The 17372-nt window shown below is 36.4% G+C and overlaps 1 protein-coding gene across 3 annotated transcripts in view; it reads left to right on the top strand.

Moving 5' to 3' along the window:
- Positions 1–17372, top strand: part of LOC138183476 (A disintegrin and metalloproteinase with thrombospondin motifs 15) — a 178387-nt gene that overhangs the window by 151460 nt on the left and 9555 nt on the right. Inside the window, exons 9-24 of one of the 3 annotated variants that reach the window (XM_069120406.1) lie at positions 7049–7263; positions 7742–7894; positions 8483–8632; positions 9570–9714; positions 10485–10819; positions 11092–11180; positions 11510–11857; positions 12442–12608; positions 13400–13650; positions 13808–14186; positions 14364–14525; positions 14700–14837; positions 14925–15047; positions 15171–15341; positions 15713–15928; positions 16729–16920. In XM_069120406.1, the coding sequence (XP_068976507.1) occupies positions 7049–7263; positions 7742–7894; positions 8483–8632; positions 9570–9714; positions 10485–10819; positions 11092–11180; positions 11510–11857; positions 12442–12608; positions 13400–13650; positions 13808–14186; positions 14364–14525; positions 14700–14837; positions 14925–15047; positions 15171–15341; positions 15713–15928; positions 16729–16920 (3234 nt within the window). Of the gene's footprint in view, positions 1–7048; positions 7264–7741; positions 7895–8482; positions 8633–9569; positions 9725–10484; positions 10820–11091; positions 11181–11509; positions 11858–12441; positions 12609–13399; positions 13651–13807; positions 14187–14363; positions 14526–14699; positions 14838–14924; positions 15048–15170; positions 15342–15712; positions 15929–16728; positions 16921–17372 lie in introns of all 3 variants that reach the window. The other 2 variants (XM_069120405.1, XM_069120408.1) reach the window with 2 other exon arrangements.

Raw genomic sequence — 17372 nt, 5'->3', positions numbered from 1 at the left:
GTATTAGTTGTATTAGGTATAGGTATTAGGTTGTCCGAAAAGTATTTTTCTTTCACAGACGCGTCTTTCACAACGATGCATCTTTATACAAACATGAAACCTAATCTGTCGAACGTTGCGATCTTTATTTTGATAGAACAAAATGGATCGTATGTAATTCGATAAAATAATATAAAACAGAAAATGTTGTGCATCCATTATTTGCTTATAAAACGAAAGAAACTTTTCGGACGACCTACTGGAACGTACGCGGAGATTTGTTTGACCCGCTGAACGTCATGAGGTATCATATTTATATTTATATTTTTATACATTACCGTGCCTCTAAACTTCCCCATACATGAGAATTCCTAACAGTTTCATAGTTTTATGAACGTGTCTAACGAGACTGACATTTTTAGAAACGTGACCAGAGCAGAAAGAAATTTGAACTTATTCTATCAACTCGATGCATTTCAATGATTCCATGGAACAAGTATGGAGACAAGAAACTCCTAATTAGCTAGAAAGAAGCTATTAAGCCTCGGCTTAACACGAGAAAACAATTTCTCTTTAACAAACGCAACATCTCGTACGTGAAAACAAGACAAGTTTGCCTGTAAGAAACGATCTAGTTAACAGTCAGAACAATCACGCGCCACCCATCTTCTTCCTTTTCTCTATTTCTTCAGCCGTAAGAATCACTTAAGCAGCCAATCTCGAAAACCATTAAAACTTCATGGCTTTAAGCCGCGTTACGACCGCTCGATAAGATTACGAGAGCAACGGAACACCATCCACGAGGCCCCGTGCGTGTCGAGTAGAGGAGCATTCACCGTGTACTCTCGACAACGTCGATCGACGATTGACCGAGTTTCAGGCAAATTTATACTCGATGCACTACGTCGACCCTGTCTAGCTATCTCGTGACGGAAGAACGCTACACGATCCGATAGTTACCAACGTATTAAGGAAAGACTAATTGAAATATAGAGCTCAGGGTTACACAAATAGCGTTACAGCGACAAAATATGAAATATGATACAGGATATTGTAAGTTTTAGTGTTATACTTGGAATTTTGGTCTGGTCTTGAGCAGCATGCGTCTAATGTCTGACACTTAAGTAGTATAGGTCTATTGTTTAGTCTGACGCGTCAGGGAAAATACGGTACACAGTCGGTTTCTATTTTTCGTTGAGCTTGTAACACTTTGTAATTGAAATTTTGTTTCTTTATAGAGAGAGTAATTACAGGAATTGTTCGTTACAGTCAGGTACCTTTTTTTCCATCGGAAATTAACAAGTAATTGAAATTTTTACTTGGTAAGGGATGGTAAAATGAAATAAATACAGTGATAAGGCAATATAATATAAGATGATACCAAAGTATATTGTGGACAATATTTATGTATAATTATGTCAGAGCCAGGTCTCATTACACTACCAATGAAACTTCGAAGGAATATACTGATGATAATACTCGAATGACACATTCGCAAGAGATTTCTAACATCTAAATATATTTTCATTTACTCGTTATGATATTTAGAGATCGATACAATCTTCTATTTATTATTGTTCTATTCTTTTAATATATTCGGTATACTCGTTGGAATATAAATTTACATAAAAATCCACGGTCTACGAATAGTTTGTCCATATTCACAAGCAAATACTTCGTTTGCTCGTTGTAATATTTACAAAGCTACATAATCTTCTGTTTATAATTATTCTGTTTCTTCGATTACATTCGTCAGAATATAAAAATCCATGGTCTACTAATAGTTGGTCGATACCGACACGCAATGAACGAAAAGTGAACAAGAAGAGGAACTGTCGGCAGCTGTTACTCGATAAATATGAATTTTTGTCGCCTGGATAACCCATTTGACCATACCTGTACAGTGTGGGATAGGATCGTGGTAGATGTGAACGGTGCTTTAAGCGACATCGCTCACGGCTGACCACCTCCGATGTGGAAATGAAAAACTTGCCTCTTTGCGCACGGCTGACATTGCGATCTCCTGGTGACACGATTCGATTGCCGCGTTTCTCGGTCGGTTCCTCTAACCGGTCCAACGAGAGACGCTTCTTTTCCAACCTTTTTCCTCGCGTTATCGCGTGTCTCTTTGCGATCTTGATGCGAAGATTGATCGGCCGAGTGACCAGTTTCAACAGTAGAGTCGCGGCAATGTATCGGCGTATCGCAGAAGTTCGGCACTGCAATATCATTGTAAGTAGAATGCAATGGAATTCGATAAATCTGCAGATTGAAAATACCTACTTGGAATAAAACATAGTATAATAATGAATAAAATGCTATGGTGAATCACAGGATTGATCGGATGGAAGTTTTCATGCGATGGAAAAATGGTAGAAGTGGAATAGTTTGTTGTTATGAAAGAGAAATATTGCTTCCCTTGTGAGATGATTAAGTTAATCGAATTGGTAGGTTGAGAAACGTTGAAATTTTATTATTAGAGAACGCTGCAGTAAATAAGTTGTACGTAAATTCATATGAAACTGATTAAATATAAAGATCGACGTAGTTTCTTCTGTTTCTAAACGCGAGCATACTGATTCTATGAGCAGGACATGCAATCCAATGAATATGTAGCAGAAATAATTTGTTTGCTGCAGCAGACTACTTCTTTTTTAATACAGTTTTTTCTACCTGCTTTCATATCGACTTACGCAAAGTTGTAACACTCGACTGTCGTAAATCATACGATTATAGTGCTATGTCATTATATTGCAATGGATATATGCAACGAAGATATGCAACTTTTTACTCTTTAAAGTACAAACTACTACACGCTAATGACGTAAAAGATCTAGTTTCATATTTAATCACATAATTCTTATTATTTTTATCTAATAGAATCTAAGTTCAATCAGGATATCGCTTAATTTTTAAATTTTATTTACCTTCCATTTTCTTTGCCTTATTTATTTAATTATATTTCTTCAATTTCATCAGAATTTTATTTAATTCTTTTTTCTTATATTAATCGATTTCTATTAACATCTACCGTTTCAAATGAAGTATAACTTGCACTTGCAGTTTCTAAAATTCTTTCAATGATCAACATAACTGTTCTATTTTCAGTTTCAACATTATTTGAAGTTCGCGTAATTTCTTCTTCCAACTGTTAAATTACCAGCTACTTAAACCAATCAGTGAAATATCCAAACACTTGCACGCAATTCACAGCAAATTCCAAACTTCTGCAGTCACACCTAACGCAACGACCACGAGAAAGAATCCAAAACTACCCACGTTATCTCGATAATATCCGCTCTATCTACTTTACCTCAGACAGACCTTCGAATTCCTAAATCTTGATATCCTATCAAAACTATTATTTTTAAATCCTTTTTTATGTTCAAAACATTCAGATATCAAACTTATGAATTTTCAAATCTTCAAATTTTTACGGTTCTTCGAATCGTCAAAGCTTTAAATCTCGAATTCTTGAAATTTTCAAAGCATCGATTTCCCACTTCTTCAAATTTTACTACTTCGCATTCCCAATTCTTTGAATGTTTAACTCTGCGAATTTTCGAACCATCCACTTTCTTCCGATCTCAAACCTTCGAACTCTAAGAATCTCTGAACTGCCAAATCTCTAAATTTTCAAATCTTCGAACTGCTCAACCCTCGAAAGTTTGAAATTTGCGAACCTGAGAATCTGCAGCTTTTCAAATCCTCGAATCTGCAGACCTACGAATTTCCCAGCTTTCCCAGTTTCAAACCTTCAAATTCCCCAATCTCCATCATAGAATCCTCCAAAATAACTGGAAGAAAAGTGACAAGTTAATCGTCTCGACTGCTCAGGTAGTCGTAGTATTAATTCGTTTCGCTTTCACCGTGTGATTCTCAAACAGATAACGATCGACAGAGTTGCTTACACCTGGAACAGCAACACCTGTTCGACACTCGTCGTTCTAATCTCTCATAGATCCATTCACCAGCGTCCATGGCCTATCAAAGGGAGACATGTCGAAACACGATAAAAGCAAAAAGTCGCTCGAGTACCACGCAAATCGCGTTATATCTTAGTAGAAAAGCTCGCACGCGTTTAATCAATCAATTACCAGCTATCAAACGATTCTGACGTGAACGAATCTGTTGTAATCGTTCTGCTCTATTCCTCGGTAAATTCCCTAGAAGAAATTGTAGCCAGAGTAACACATCATCCGGACGTCGAAAGAATTATTCCAATTGAACGCATCAGGCCCGTGGTTCGTTTCATCTAATAAAGTTCGTTTCAGTTCGAGACAACTTGCGATTAATCGGTCGAACGAAGATTTTCTGGCATCGTCCATTGCCATGAGACTCGAGGAATTATCTTTGTCTTCTTTTTTCCACCAGCTTGTCCAGTCGGGTCTCTTGTAATGAATCATTATAGTGCAGTTACGAGTCAGTTCATTCCGGATAGCAGACGATGTAGGAAGAGGAGACGAAGATTAGTTCGAGTCGCTTTGGTCGATTAAGTGAATGGATTTGGAAAGCGGGGAAGAAATTGTTTAATGCGGATGATGACTGTTTGATGGATGGGCGAGAGTGGACGATGGTGTTTGAATCTGAATATTTTTACTTTTCCTTTATTTAGGCATTCGTAGAATTTCCTTGTATAGATTTTCCTTGCATTAATACTATAATTGGTGTGTTTGCTGACTCTTCGACTAATTTTTTGAATAATTTCGAACAATTCAGGATAAATGGTTTGGAAAATAATTATTTCTCTATTCTCGAGATTTATCGTATTTTATGATATTAGGTATAGGAAATGTATTTTGTCAACTTTGTACAGGAAATACATGTTAATAATAGTAAAATAAAAAAGTAACGATATTCAAAATATTGCGTTTGTAATACTAAAAAACAATTGTGATACAGTAAAAACGATATTTGACAATTTGCACAAAAAGACGAAATTTTTAATTGATTTTTACTTAAATCCGAAACCTTCAAACTTTCACATCTGCAAATATCTGAATGCTCAGATTTTCAGATATTCGAACCTTCGATCTCCAAATTTCTACACGTCGATCCTTCGAATTCGCAGATTTTCTAACTTCCAAACTGTTAAACTCTTCGACAAAACTTCTCGAATTCCAATCTGCGATCTATATAAATATTCCAATACAACGAGACGCGTGACAATGGTGAAAGTAGCAAACAGAAGTTACGAAGTACAACTGGCGATCGTGATCGACATCGACCGACGTATCCGAGTTATTTGCTCGCATGTCAACCGGAACGCGAGGAAGAGAAAAAAAGAAAAAGATAGCGAGGTACGTCGAATAAGTAGCGTGTAATTAAAAAGCAAGGAAGAGGACGTAAGGTTGACCGATGTAATCGAAAGCAGCCACGCATCCTCCGCGTTTTATCATCCGTCCCACGGATTCGTTCCATGAAGATTGGGCGATGTCGGTTGAGATTCGAGACACGCTACTAATTAAGAGTCGACTGTGTCTCGCATTGTTTATGCACGGTTATATCCTCGTTTTGCTCGCGTCTCGTCTCCGGTACTGTTCTTCTGCATGAGCCTCGCCCTTTCCTTTTCGAACGCCTCATCAAAGATGCAATCGACCTCGTCTTTGTAAAAAAATCATTATTCCATCGTTATCAAACGACGAAAACGTGTCGCCTTTCTACAAGTGAAAATGTTAAACTGACTCGAGTCGTGCGCGATAATTTGGTAATAATTGTCTTTTGCAATTTTACAATTTTATGTTAGGTTTTTGTTGAGAATTGTGGATCTCAATGGCGGAAATAAAAGTAAAGGAACACTGAGATTACACTTAGAATTTATATTAAAATAGTTTTAGATTTATTTAATAAATGATTGACAGGATCTTCGTCGATATACATTTGCACGCGTCTCAGCATTCTTTTTCTCTCACCATCTTCTATACCACATTGCCAATGGAACAGTTGCATTCATCTGTTTTTCGAGCGTATGTGCACACACATACTTCCATACAGCACACAAAATTATACATATCTCAATAGTTTTAAATTGATCTTTTATAAAATGTTACCTATTTCGTTATGGAATTTGTTAGCGTAACGCCTCATCGAGAATACGATCGAACTCGCCCTTGTCAAAAGTATCTTGTATCTTGTTGGATGGGATAGTTAGGTATCTTACTATTTGAAAAAATTTAAATTTAAAGTCCAGTTTGTTTCACTGTTATCGGGCGTGTTACTATAATAACTGACATAAGCATCGATACATGTTTGGAACTAATGAAGATTGAGAATAATTTTTGATCGTTCAGTTGAGAAGTTTGTCATTCTTACGAGAATTACGGAAAATATTAAAGCCGAATCATTAGAGAAAACGTAAGACAGCGTGGAATTAAATAAAAACAAGAGATTACAAGTGTTTCCTACAACTTGCACTGGAAAAATTACTTGAAAATGGGGGAAATCCATTGCAGACGCTTAGATAACTCGAATATCTGGAAAGTAGTTCTCGAACTTCCCTGTACTCGCGATTACGCTGATTTATTATTAGTTAAACGACGGTTCTGGTCTAGTAATTTATAAACTGTTATCGCGTTTAGAAAGCTAAGGGAAGCGACGAGGAACGAGGATTTGCGTGATACGGTTTTAATATGCTGTAATCACCGAACGTTATCGTAACGAGAACATAAATCAGAAATCTTTTAATACTCGTATTTAAAACACATTTACTGCTTTTCCCTCTTTTCTGGTTAAGTATTCGATGCAACTACACATCATTTCTGTTGATTTCTCTGGTCCCAATGATGAAATACTTCCAACGAACAAATCAAATAAAGAGAAACAGGCAGGATCTTTTTAGCAGAAGAACTTACTGTTTTAGAGAAAACAGTTGAAATATTTTCAGAAAATATGATAATTTATCGTCAAATATAATATAATATAAGAATGGAGTAAAAATTATCCGATTATCTAATTGTTATTCATAATTACTTATATTCGTTCTCAAGGCAAACCTAAAGCAACGTGACGATTCCAATGCAGTACAAAAGTTAAGCATAAAAATAACGCTAAAATCATTTCCTTTTTACAGGTCTCGCTAATCTACAAAGATCAGTCAATTGGAAATCCCATAAGCATTTCAGTGATGAATATCGTGCCGATAGAAAAGATATTTGGAGCTAGACGTACCAAAGGTGAAGGAATCGCAGCGACTGACATGTTGAACAAGTTCTGTCGATGGCAGCAAAGCAATAATCCGAGCGCATCGTCACCAGGACATTACGACACTGCTCTCCTTTTAACCAGGTATATATTTGTTACTTGTAACTTGTTTGTTTAAATGTATCTGAAAACTGTAGTATATAGGCTTCCAAATAAATTATATAATAAACTCATTTAAGAAAAATCTTCTAACATTTCGTTAGCAAACTTGATCAAGATCTAAGGATGGACTAATACTCTGGTGTGCATCTTCGTAATCATCAAAAACAGTAATAATTTACAAGAGTACGAGTTTTATTCTTGAGTAATTTGTCCCATGAATAGAGTGGATTTACTTGCAACAAGATAATCGGAAACTGTAATTTTTTTAAACAACAGAATTTTATTTGTATTTTTCGTTTCTTTCTTGTTACCAAAAATACGTTCTTGTAAATTTGTAGATTTTTTGTTAAAAATGTATACAATCTTTTATTTCCATGTCTATTATCGAATTATGAAATCGTTGAAGTTATGGTATTTCCAAGGAATGGTAATGATTTCAAATAAAACAAAACTTTTACAGGGAAAATCTGTGTCACAATTCCGACGAAATGAGCTGCGACACTTTGGGCCTGGCTGAGCTTGGACGAATGTGCATGCCAGGATCCTCCTGCGCTATTGTTCAAGACAATGGTCTGGCTGCTGCATTCACAATCGCTCATGAGATTGGCCACGTGTGAGTAAAATTATTAGGGATTAGAAATCTAACAAATATAAAATAAAAAATTTCAGTTCAAAAAGTAAAACATTCAATTGTCCAGTTAACTCATCGTCGTTGACTCTGAATTATCATCAATTTTTGTATTTAAGATCACCAAACTAACTATTCTTCTCCTAAAATATAAACTACTTTCGGTACAATACATCACAATTATAACACATGTTTTTTATCAACTTATTACGTATGCACATAACACAAATGACTTAAATATACGGGTTTAATCGTTTAATACTAATTCCACTAAAAAAATTTGTATTCTGGTTTTTATATCACCTTGTGGCTGAAGGAGGGTATTTTAATGTGTGAAAAATTAATATTATAATAAGTCTAAGAAATCTGGTATAATACCAGCAGAATAACTCATGTTATGAAAATCGACATTTTTTTAATATTTAAAACTAGCTTTTAGATATAATATGGGACTAGGTAACAGCGTATGAAATTTAAAAATTGCTTCCTCACCTATAGTCTTCATTTTTATGCACGTTATATTTATTCTAAAAATCTGCATCGAATAAAATTGATACCCAATTTGGATTTTAGGCTGAGCATGCCCCACGACGACGACGTGAAATGTACCTCCTTCAGAAATCGGTCTGGTGCGCACAACATAATGTCGAGGATGCTGGACGGCAACACTCGCCCCTGGGAATGGTCGAAATGTTCCCGGCACTACGTCACCGAGTTCCTCGAGTGAGTCAGTCATTACCTTGACGAACCACTAAACCGTCTTCATTTTGAAAAGTGTGACACTGACAGATTGACCCTTGAATACAACTGCGACTTCGTTAGCCTCGTTAGGATTTCCTTTTTCTTCATCAGACCACCAATGATCGCATTAAAAAAGCACGTGGTTTTAAAAAATAACACACGTTTTCCTGCAAAGGCGGATCCAGCCCAGAAAGGCCATGTAAATCTGCGATGAAGTTTATGTAAAAACACGTGGCAGGGTCGTGTAAAATCACGTAAAATTCAGCGAGAACGTGAAAAGTTACATAATACGGTATAATATTTTGCAAAGTGTCGCTAAACTTCGTAGGACGATGTAAGATCATCAAATCGGTATTACAACATATAGAATCACGAAAACGCAATTATTACAACATCTTATCGCTTTAATCCGCGGAAAAAGAGCCTACCTCCCAAGATCTTTGCACGTCACTGTATATTTTTCGTTGTTGAAATCATTTGTCTCGCGTCGAAAGCTCTGCTTATCGATCTTCGATAAAACACTGTGTCTTTGCTTGAATGTAACCCGCGTCCAATAGTCAAAAGGAGTTTGTTCTCTGTCACAACACGAGGCAGGAGATATCGCGTTTTGCTAGTATTTGAAATAGCGATATTCACTCGCTATGAAACTAAAGATAGCCGAATTGGAAGCCGATGCTCCCATTCAGAACAATTCTAAATTCGATTCGATCGGGTCGAGAGCCGGTGCCGCGAGTTTTTCTGCGAACAACCTGAAGAAGACGACTCCTCGCTTAGGAATCCGGTTCCGCTGCATTTCTGAATGACCGGCCGCCGCACATCTCTTGGATCCTGTCCGTTTCTGACAAAAATTCGGCCGGCGAATGATTCAAGAGCCTCCCCTCGGATGGACCTGTTCAAACTTGGTGAAATTTATTTCAAGGGCCGGAAACGGAAACTGTTTGCTGGACAGGCCGGATAACACAATGGTGCGAGAGAACCCGAGAAGACTCCCTGGCGAAGATTATTCGGTGAACAAGCAATGCGAGCTGGTGTTCGGCAAGGGATCCGAAGTCTGCGCTCACATGGTGGGTGATGGTAAGTCACACATTTTTGTACGTATACATGCAGTGGTTACAAAGAGCCACTATAGCATTTATATATCGATTAGGTTCAAATACATTCAATTTCGTGTTATTTAGGAATATGTATTTTCATACGACAACGAAAGGAAAGATTGTTATTGTGAAAATGAAATATAGAAGCTGTTAAAAAACCGCTTCATTGATATTGGCACACACCTTTATTTTCTAATGAAGCGTGTTTCATCAATTTCTGTATATTTCGTAGTGCTATGAGAGAGCTGCTAAATGAAATGTTGATATACTCGGACCTAATTATTAATTAGTATGTAAATGCTATAATAAATACAATGATGTACAAATATTTTTTATAGACACTGTATGTTACGTACCAAATTATTAACCCTTATTGGATACTAACATTTTGTATATGGCTTGCCGCCAGATTCGAGCTTCAGTCTCCCTGTGTCTTCAAAATAATCTATACGAATAATATTTAAAAGCTCTTCTAAAGCTGTCCTTCTTTTTTGTCACTGTATAAGTAGGCATATTGTTTTACCAGATATACCATGCATGATCAATTTCCTGAATAATCAACGTGAGTAACTCTCCAGTAAGAGTTGCTGTATATCTCATCTCTAACAAAGGTCAGAGTTTTCTCAAAATTACCGAGCCACGGTTAATTGTTTCGAGCATCGTGTTGCTCGAAACAATACGCAGCAAACATACTGCTTAAGAATTGAGGTAAACTGAGCGGTTGGTTGGTTATTGGCCAGGCAGTGTGCAGGAGACTGTGGTGCACCACACCGCACGGAGGTCAGTGTCGTACCCAGCACATGCCGTGGGCTGATGGAACCGCCTGCGGCCAAGACAAATGGTGTCTTCGAGGTGAATGCGTCTCCCGCAGAAATCTCGAGCCAGTGGATGGCCAATGGGGCGCATGGGGACGATATGGGAAATGTTCGAGGACCTGCGGCGGTGGTATCAAGAAAAAATACCGTGAATGCAATAATCCACCTCCGCAAAACAACGGCCATTACTGTATCGGTGAACGAGTAAAATATCGCAGCTGTGGTACCAAGGAATGTCCACCAGGAAGTCCTGATTTCAGGTATTTATTATTCCGGTTCGGATTAGTCAAGTTACTTTGAATTCAGATCATTTCAACTTATAGCGACGCACGAAAAATATCTGAACGTTTATCGTAGGAAACATTTTTGAATATAGTATGTGGTGTTGTATAAAACTTTTTTGAAATTTCATTGGCGTCGTGATGAAACACGAGTATAGCAAAACTATGGCAATAAAAGTTAAGCGATAATCTTTAGCAACTTTTGCAATACTTTCTCTATTAATATACCTGTTCTCCACTCTGTTCTCTAGGGAACTACAGTGTTCGTATTTCGACAACAACAATATGAGAATTCCAAACCTGACGGAGGACGTTAAATGGCATGCCAAGTATTCGCGAAGTAAGTGTAATGACTAGACCGCGAATGTTTGTGCGAATTTATATTTTCACGAACATAACTGGAAGAATGAAACATATGTAACATTTTCTTTTCACATTCTGAAGCCTTTAAGACACAAATGTTTTTCTTAAATCTATCGACGAAAATATGTATACAAAAATATAGAGATACTAATAACACCATAGCAATGGTTTCAAATTTTTCAAAGAAGTTTATGGATTATGAACTAGTCAGGATTAAATGTAAAATGCTGCTTGGGCCGCGAAGAATTTAACGCTCGTCCTTATCGTCCTCGACGTTACAATTTCTGTTCTTTCTTCCTGTTTCAGTATCGCCGGGGGATCGTTGTAAATTGTACTGCCAAGTGGAAAGCAATCAGTATTACATGCTGGCGGACAAGGTGATCGACGGAACACCGTGCAGCCGGGATACCTTTCACATATGCGTGAACGGCCTCTGTAAACCAGCGGGATGCGACCACGTTTTAAACTCGACGGCGGAACTCGATATCTGCGGCGTATGCAGAGGCGACAATTCCACCTGCCAGTGGATCACTGGTTCCTACAACTCCACCCAGTACGGCTATACCAGAGTCGCCAAGATCCCAGCGGGTAGCAATAACATCGACATCAGGCAACACGGTTGGAAGGACATGCAAGGCGACAGCAATTACCTCGGTACTTGATTCCTTTCAGTTTTCAATGAACGTGATACCTGACACGTTGCGAGAATCGTGTGAAACCTTCTTGTTTCGAGGGAGCTATTAAACTTGCTAACTTTCTTTGAAAATTTCTTTCTTGTTTTTTTTTCTTTTCTTTTTAGGAAAATTGTCGAGAATAATTAGATGATTTATCGTTACGTTTGTTAAGATATCCTTATATGATAAGGAAATATCTTTTTAAAACTTATACACAGTTCGCTTACAATTTTATTTGAAAGATTAGATTATGATAAAATATGTTTTTATCCGAATTTTTGTTTCCTCGGTTTTAATAGAAAGATGAGATTATAAAACAGTGTGAAATAATTGTTAATTATTGGTCTGTACGATACGTGCTACAATTTAACAGTTCAATGACGCAATAGATCACTGTATGTACAGATAAAGAATGTTTTCTTGCTGTACCAGTATATGTCATGTAACGTATCTTAACAAATATAGAAATAATCATACAATTATCTTCATTTTGTGGGAAAAAATTGTTGATGAATGTCTGAATTTTAGTATTCATCGTTAAATTGTGACACTGATCTGTTTCAGCTTTACGTCTTGGAGAAAACGGGAAATACATACTAAATGGGAACTTCATGGTGATGACCCAAAGGGTGATCGTAGATAATGGCGTAACTATCGAGTACAGCGGACCTGAATCAGTTGTGGAACGTCTGAATACTTCCAGGCCAATCGAAACCGACCTAATTCTGGAAGTAAGTGTGTGTGTAATTCAACATTTCCAAAATAACTATATTATTACTCATAATGATATTGAAGTAATCAATCATAGAATACTTATAGGATATAACAATAGAATATCATGGAATAAAATTAATTATATATTGACGTATATGTAGTATCGTGGAAAGATTGTCTAAGAGAGATCCGACGAAATATAAACAAATGTGCGAGAAAGCCTAAGTGTCGACAGGCCGAAAGGGTCGGGAAACTTCAATGGGCCAAGCGGCCCATCAATATGTCCTCGGTCCTTCAGTCAAATAGTTACGCGGAAGGAGACGTACGGTGATTATGATCGTGGACGGTTACGGAACACGTACGTGGTAGGAGTATGAGAAGAGAACAAAGAAATGCTTAAGAGAGAAAGACGATTAACCTTCAGTCGTTAATTGAGAGTCTAGTTGCAAGGAGTTAGTTAGTTGCGAGTCGTCAATTGAGTCGAGAAAGTTAAGTCGAAAGAGAGTTGAGAGCGAGTTGCGAGTTGTTATGAGTTGTTTAATTATTAGTTGTGAGTTGTGAATTATCGATTTAGTTGTCTTAGTTATACCACGTTACTGCATTAAGTTCACGTTAAATAACCATCGTTTCCTGTTTAATCCACTCTAAATAAATCTATCTATGAATAAATTTATCACATAGAATAGGAGTCACTGGAAATCCTAATTTCTAATAATTCTGATAATGATTCTATATATATTATATATATGATGAATATAATATAATATAATATTACATAATATTTATCATATTACTTATAATCTTCTAGATATTATCAGTGAGGGAATTAAATCCGCCCCAAATTACTTACGAATACACGGTACCGCGAGATATTCTAGAGAGCTACGAATGGAAACTAAGCCAGTGGTCAGATTGCAGTCTCACCTGTCAAGGTATGAAGCATCGTAAGGCTGAGTGTATAAGCATCGAGTACAAAGAGGTCGTCGCTGATGATTACTGTCGCGAGTCGGGAAGGCCGCGGGAAGAGAGTCAAATGTGCAACAATCATTGTATACTTGAGTAAGTATGGTGTCGATAAGTGTATAGTTATTAGTTAATTAATTATATTGGACTAAGTGCATTTTTACTCTGAATGTTTTAATTAATTTGTTACTGTCAAGCTATAACAAAAATCTATTTGAGTAAGACAAATCACATTTCTGTTGAATGGTTCCAGATGGAATGTCACTGAAGTATCAGAATGCTCGAACCACTGTGGTCTAGGAACTCGCATGGTGACCTCTAGATGTATGCAAAGGCTGTTGCATTCGAATCATCCACCTCGTGCAATTCCAGCACAATCGTGCGCTCATCTTGAACAACCAAACGATACGGAAGCTTGTATAGGTCCCTGTGAGGATGCTCACTGGAGTTACGGGAAATGGAGTGCGTGCAATACCACATGTGGTGGTGGAGTTCAATACAGAACAGCCATCTGCGTAGACTCGAATCGAAGACCAGTTTCCGAAGAAAATTGTATGGGACAAAAGAAAGATTTGGAAAGAGCGTGTGGAAACGAAGAATGTCCCAAGTGGGCGTTCAAGAATTGGAGTCGTGTAATTATATGTCTCAATTATTTTGACTTATTTAATTCCTAATCTTATCGCTAATGTAAATTAGCTGAAAAAGGTTGCAAATGAAATGTTGCGTTAATGCAACATTGATCCTTAAGCAGTTAGGGGATTTCACAATTAAATTGTTTTTTGTAATCTATTTATTTCTTTTTATAATAGTGCTCAGTAACGTGTGGCGTGGGGAAGAGAAACAGGCACTTTGTTTGTCACATACAGAACCGTATTGTTCCAAACAGTTACTGTGGTGACACTCCTCCTAATATTGCAGAAACTTGCAACCCTGGACCTTGCGAGCAATGGCACTCTGGTGATTGGAGCCCAGTACGTAATGATGTTACACATATTTAAATTTAAAGCGATTTCAAAAAATTGGAAGCTTGTAGTTAGTATAATAATATAATTAATGTAACTGGCAATTATTAATATAATTGATATATACTCAAATAAAATACATTAAGCACGTTCTGCATTAAGTAAACTTGTCTTTGTTCACAGTGTTCAGTTACATGTGGTGAAGGCATAAAGCGAAGAAAAGTTATATGCAAACCTATTGATGGAATGACAAGTAACAAATGTTCTCCTGCCAACAAACCTGACGATACTGCAGTCTGCGTACTGAAACCTTGTCCAGTGGTACATTGATCTTTTTTTAATTCGGCATTCTTATTGTTCCTTAGTGTATATTACTTCACTTGTAAAATCATGTTTTATTATTTACAGATAAGCAAACCGCCAATTAAATATTCTTCTGATCCACCATATGAGATTCCTTCTCAGCAAGATAACGAAATTCATGATATAATTTTCCGTTATGGATATAAATGGCACGTTCAAACACGGCAGGTTGGTATTTACATGATTATAATATTTCACTCAATTTTTTAATTATCGTAGTTGTAAATGACTGATTAATTATTTAGAAAAAAGATAGTAACGTTATATATGTGTATATTATTCGTATTCCAGTGCTCCAGACCGTGCATCAAAGGCTATATGAATACAGCGGTGAAATGTGTCTCCATTGAAACAGGAACCATTGCACCTGACAGTTATTGTGATAACGAAAAGAAACCATCTACTCAGATCCCCTGCAATCGTTATCATTGCCCAATGTGGATTCATAGTGACTGGGGCCAGGTTAGTTTAGAAATACATAAGACGATAATGATATGAATAGATATTCTATGATTTTATTTCTGGCATTCAGGAATATTTACCTCATTTAGGAATTATGGAATTATACGTATTAATGATTAAATTATATAAAGAAAGTATTACTTTAGGGTAATTAACAATCTTTAATTAATATTTAGTTTACTTATAGAAAGTTGATTACAGTTTCCCTTTCTAATCAGAAAAATATAAAATAATAATTGTTGTGTATAAATTTTTTGATCTCAATATAATAACACAGTAATAAAATATAACAGTACAGTAAATAAAATACGATTTAAGAAATATTATATAAATTATGTATATTAATATGATTTACTAATTTATCAATATAGTGCGACGTAGAATGTGGATTGGGACACCAGTATCGACAAGTACGTTGTCGAAGTCCACGTGGTGAAATTTTACCAGACGAGAACTGCCATGACATCGAAAAACCGGAAATAGCAAAGACGTGCCGAAGGAGACCTTGTGTAAATACTTCTACAGACCGAAAGAATCGAGTAGAAACGAATATTCTCCGCAAGTGGAAAACTTCCAAATGGAGTGCCGTAAGTATTGTATTCATTTGCCTTATTTTCTTTGATGTCGCTTCCTTTTTAAAACCCTTACTGAATAAAAATACATAGGCCGATAATCTGTTGCTTATTATCTTTATATTGTACTTGTTATTTATATAAAAATATTATTAATGATAAAAAGGAAAAATTTCTTTAATAACTACAATAAAACAATAGGAACTATGGGGTCAAATTTTAATTTTGTTTTTACAACAATATCAAAGAAGGTAAAGTAATTAAATGTCGTTTGTCGATGTCGTGATTTTTCAATTCCACCGTTATTTAAGCTGTTCACATTTTGCACTATATAATACGCAAATCACTAATACACAATATGTAACAGCGGAATCAAAAACATTAAAAAGATATTAAATAGAAACAAAAAGATTTAATTAATTCTGTTTATCTAACTTTTAACATATCCTAGGGTAATTACTATTAATAAACAAACAATATTAGTTCTTAATAGACAGACAAAAAATAAAAAAACAAACGACCATGATGTCTGCTATAGAAAGACACTACTAGACACTAACAGAAATATTAATAACCCTTGAATATTAGCGTCCATTTATTAGGCTATACCAGAATAAATTAAACAACAATTTCGAACTGCCTTTTCATAAATCTTTTATGAATTCTAAACCTTTCTTATTATTACAAATAAATCCCGATTAGAGTCTAAAATACCATGCTTGTCGAATAAACGTCAGAAGTGTAAGCGTCAAGGATCGAAGGGAGTTGATAAGAAGTTTCCATCGCAGTTTGGATCGAACGAAAATGTTTTGCAGTGTTCGAAATCGTGTGGTACCGGACACCAAAGGCGAAGAGTGGAGTGCACGATGAGGAGGGGAAACCACGGGCCGGAAGTGACTGTAAAGGACGAGCAGTGCTCGAGGCTTGGCCTGAGAAAACCGAGATCGCAGAGACCCTGCCGACGTTTTGCCTGCAACTTTATTTGGCAGGAAGGACCTTGGTCTGAGGTATCTTCATACCTCGCCGCTATGATCTACGATTTATCGATCATGTTTTACACCATTGCCTGCCTCTTGTTCATTTCGATCCACTTTCAATATTCGGATTTTGTCTTGGTTGGATCCTCTCGATCGAGCTTATCGATGAATTTTATGAATGAGATTAAGTTACAATACTTTTCTTCTGTCCAAACGGTTCATTAATGCTTCTACTTTCTGATTCTAAGAAACAACAATATTATTTACGAAGAAATTACAATAATCTTTATTGTATTCAGCCAATACGTTAGTATCCTAAATGGAGAATGAGATACTCCAAAATAGATGTAAAATAATCTTACTTAGAGAAGTCTAGAGTCTAGAGATACCGAAATCATTTATATTTATTTTCTATGATTCATCCGTAAGCTCGATTTCGTATGCTCGATATAGAAGTTGTTTGGCGAAAGATATTCACTAGG

This window comes from Bombus flavifrons, chromosome 9, assembly GCF_040668555.2.
Source record: "Bombus flavifrons isolate JBK064 chromosome 9, iyBomFlav1_principal, whole genome shotgun sequence".
Lineage (NCBI taxonomy): Eukaryota > Metazoa > Arthropoda > Insecta > Hymenoptera > Apidae > Bombus > Bombus flavifrons.
Note: the sequence above shows the minus strand (reverse complement) of the source record. Positions and strands in the feature narration are given on the sequence as shown.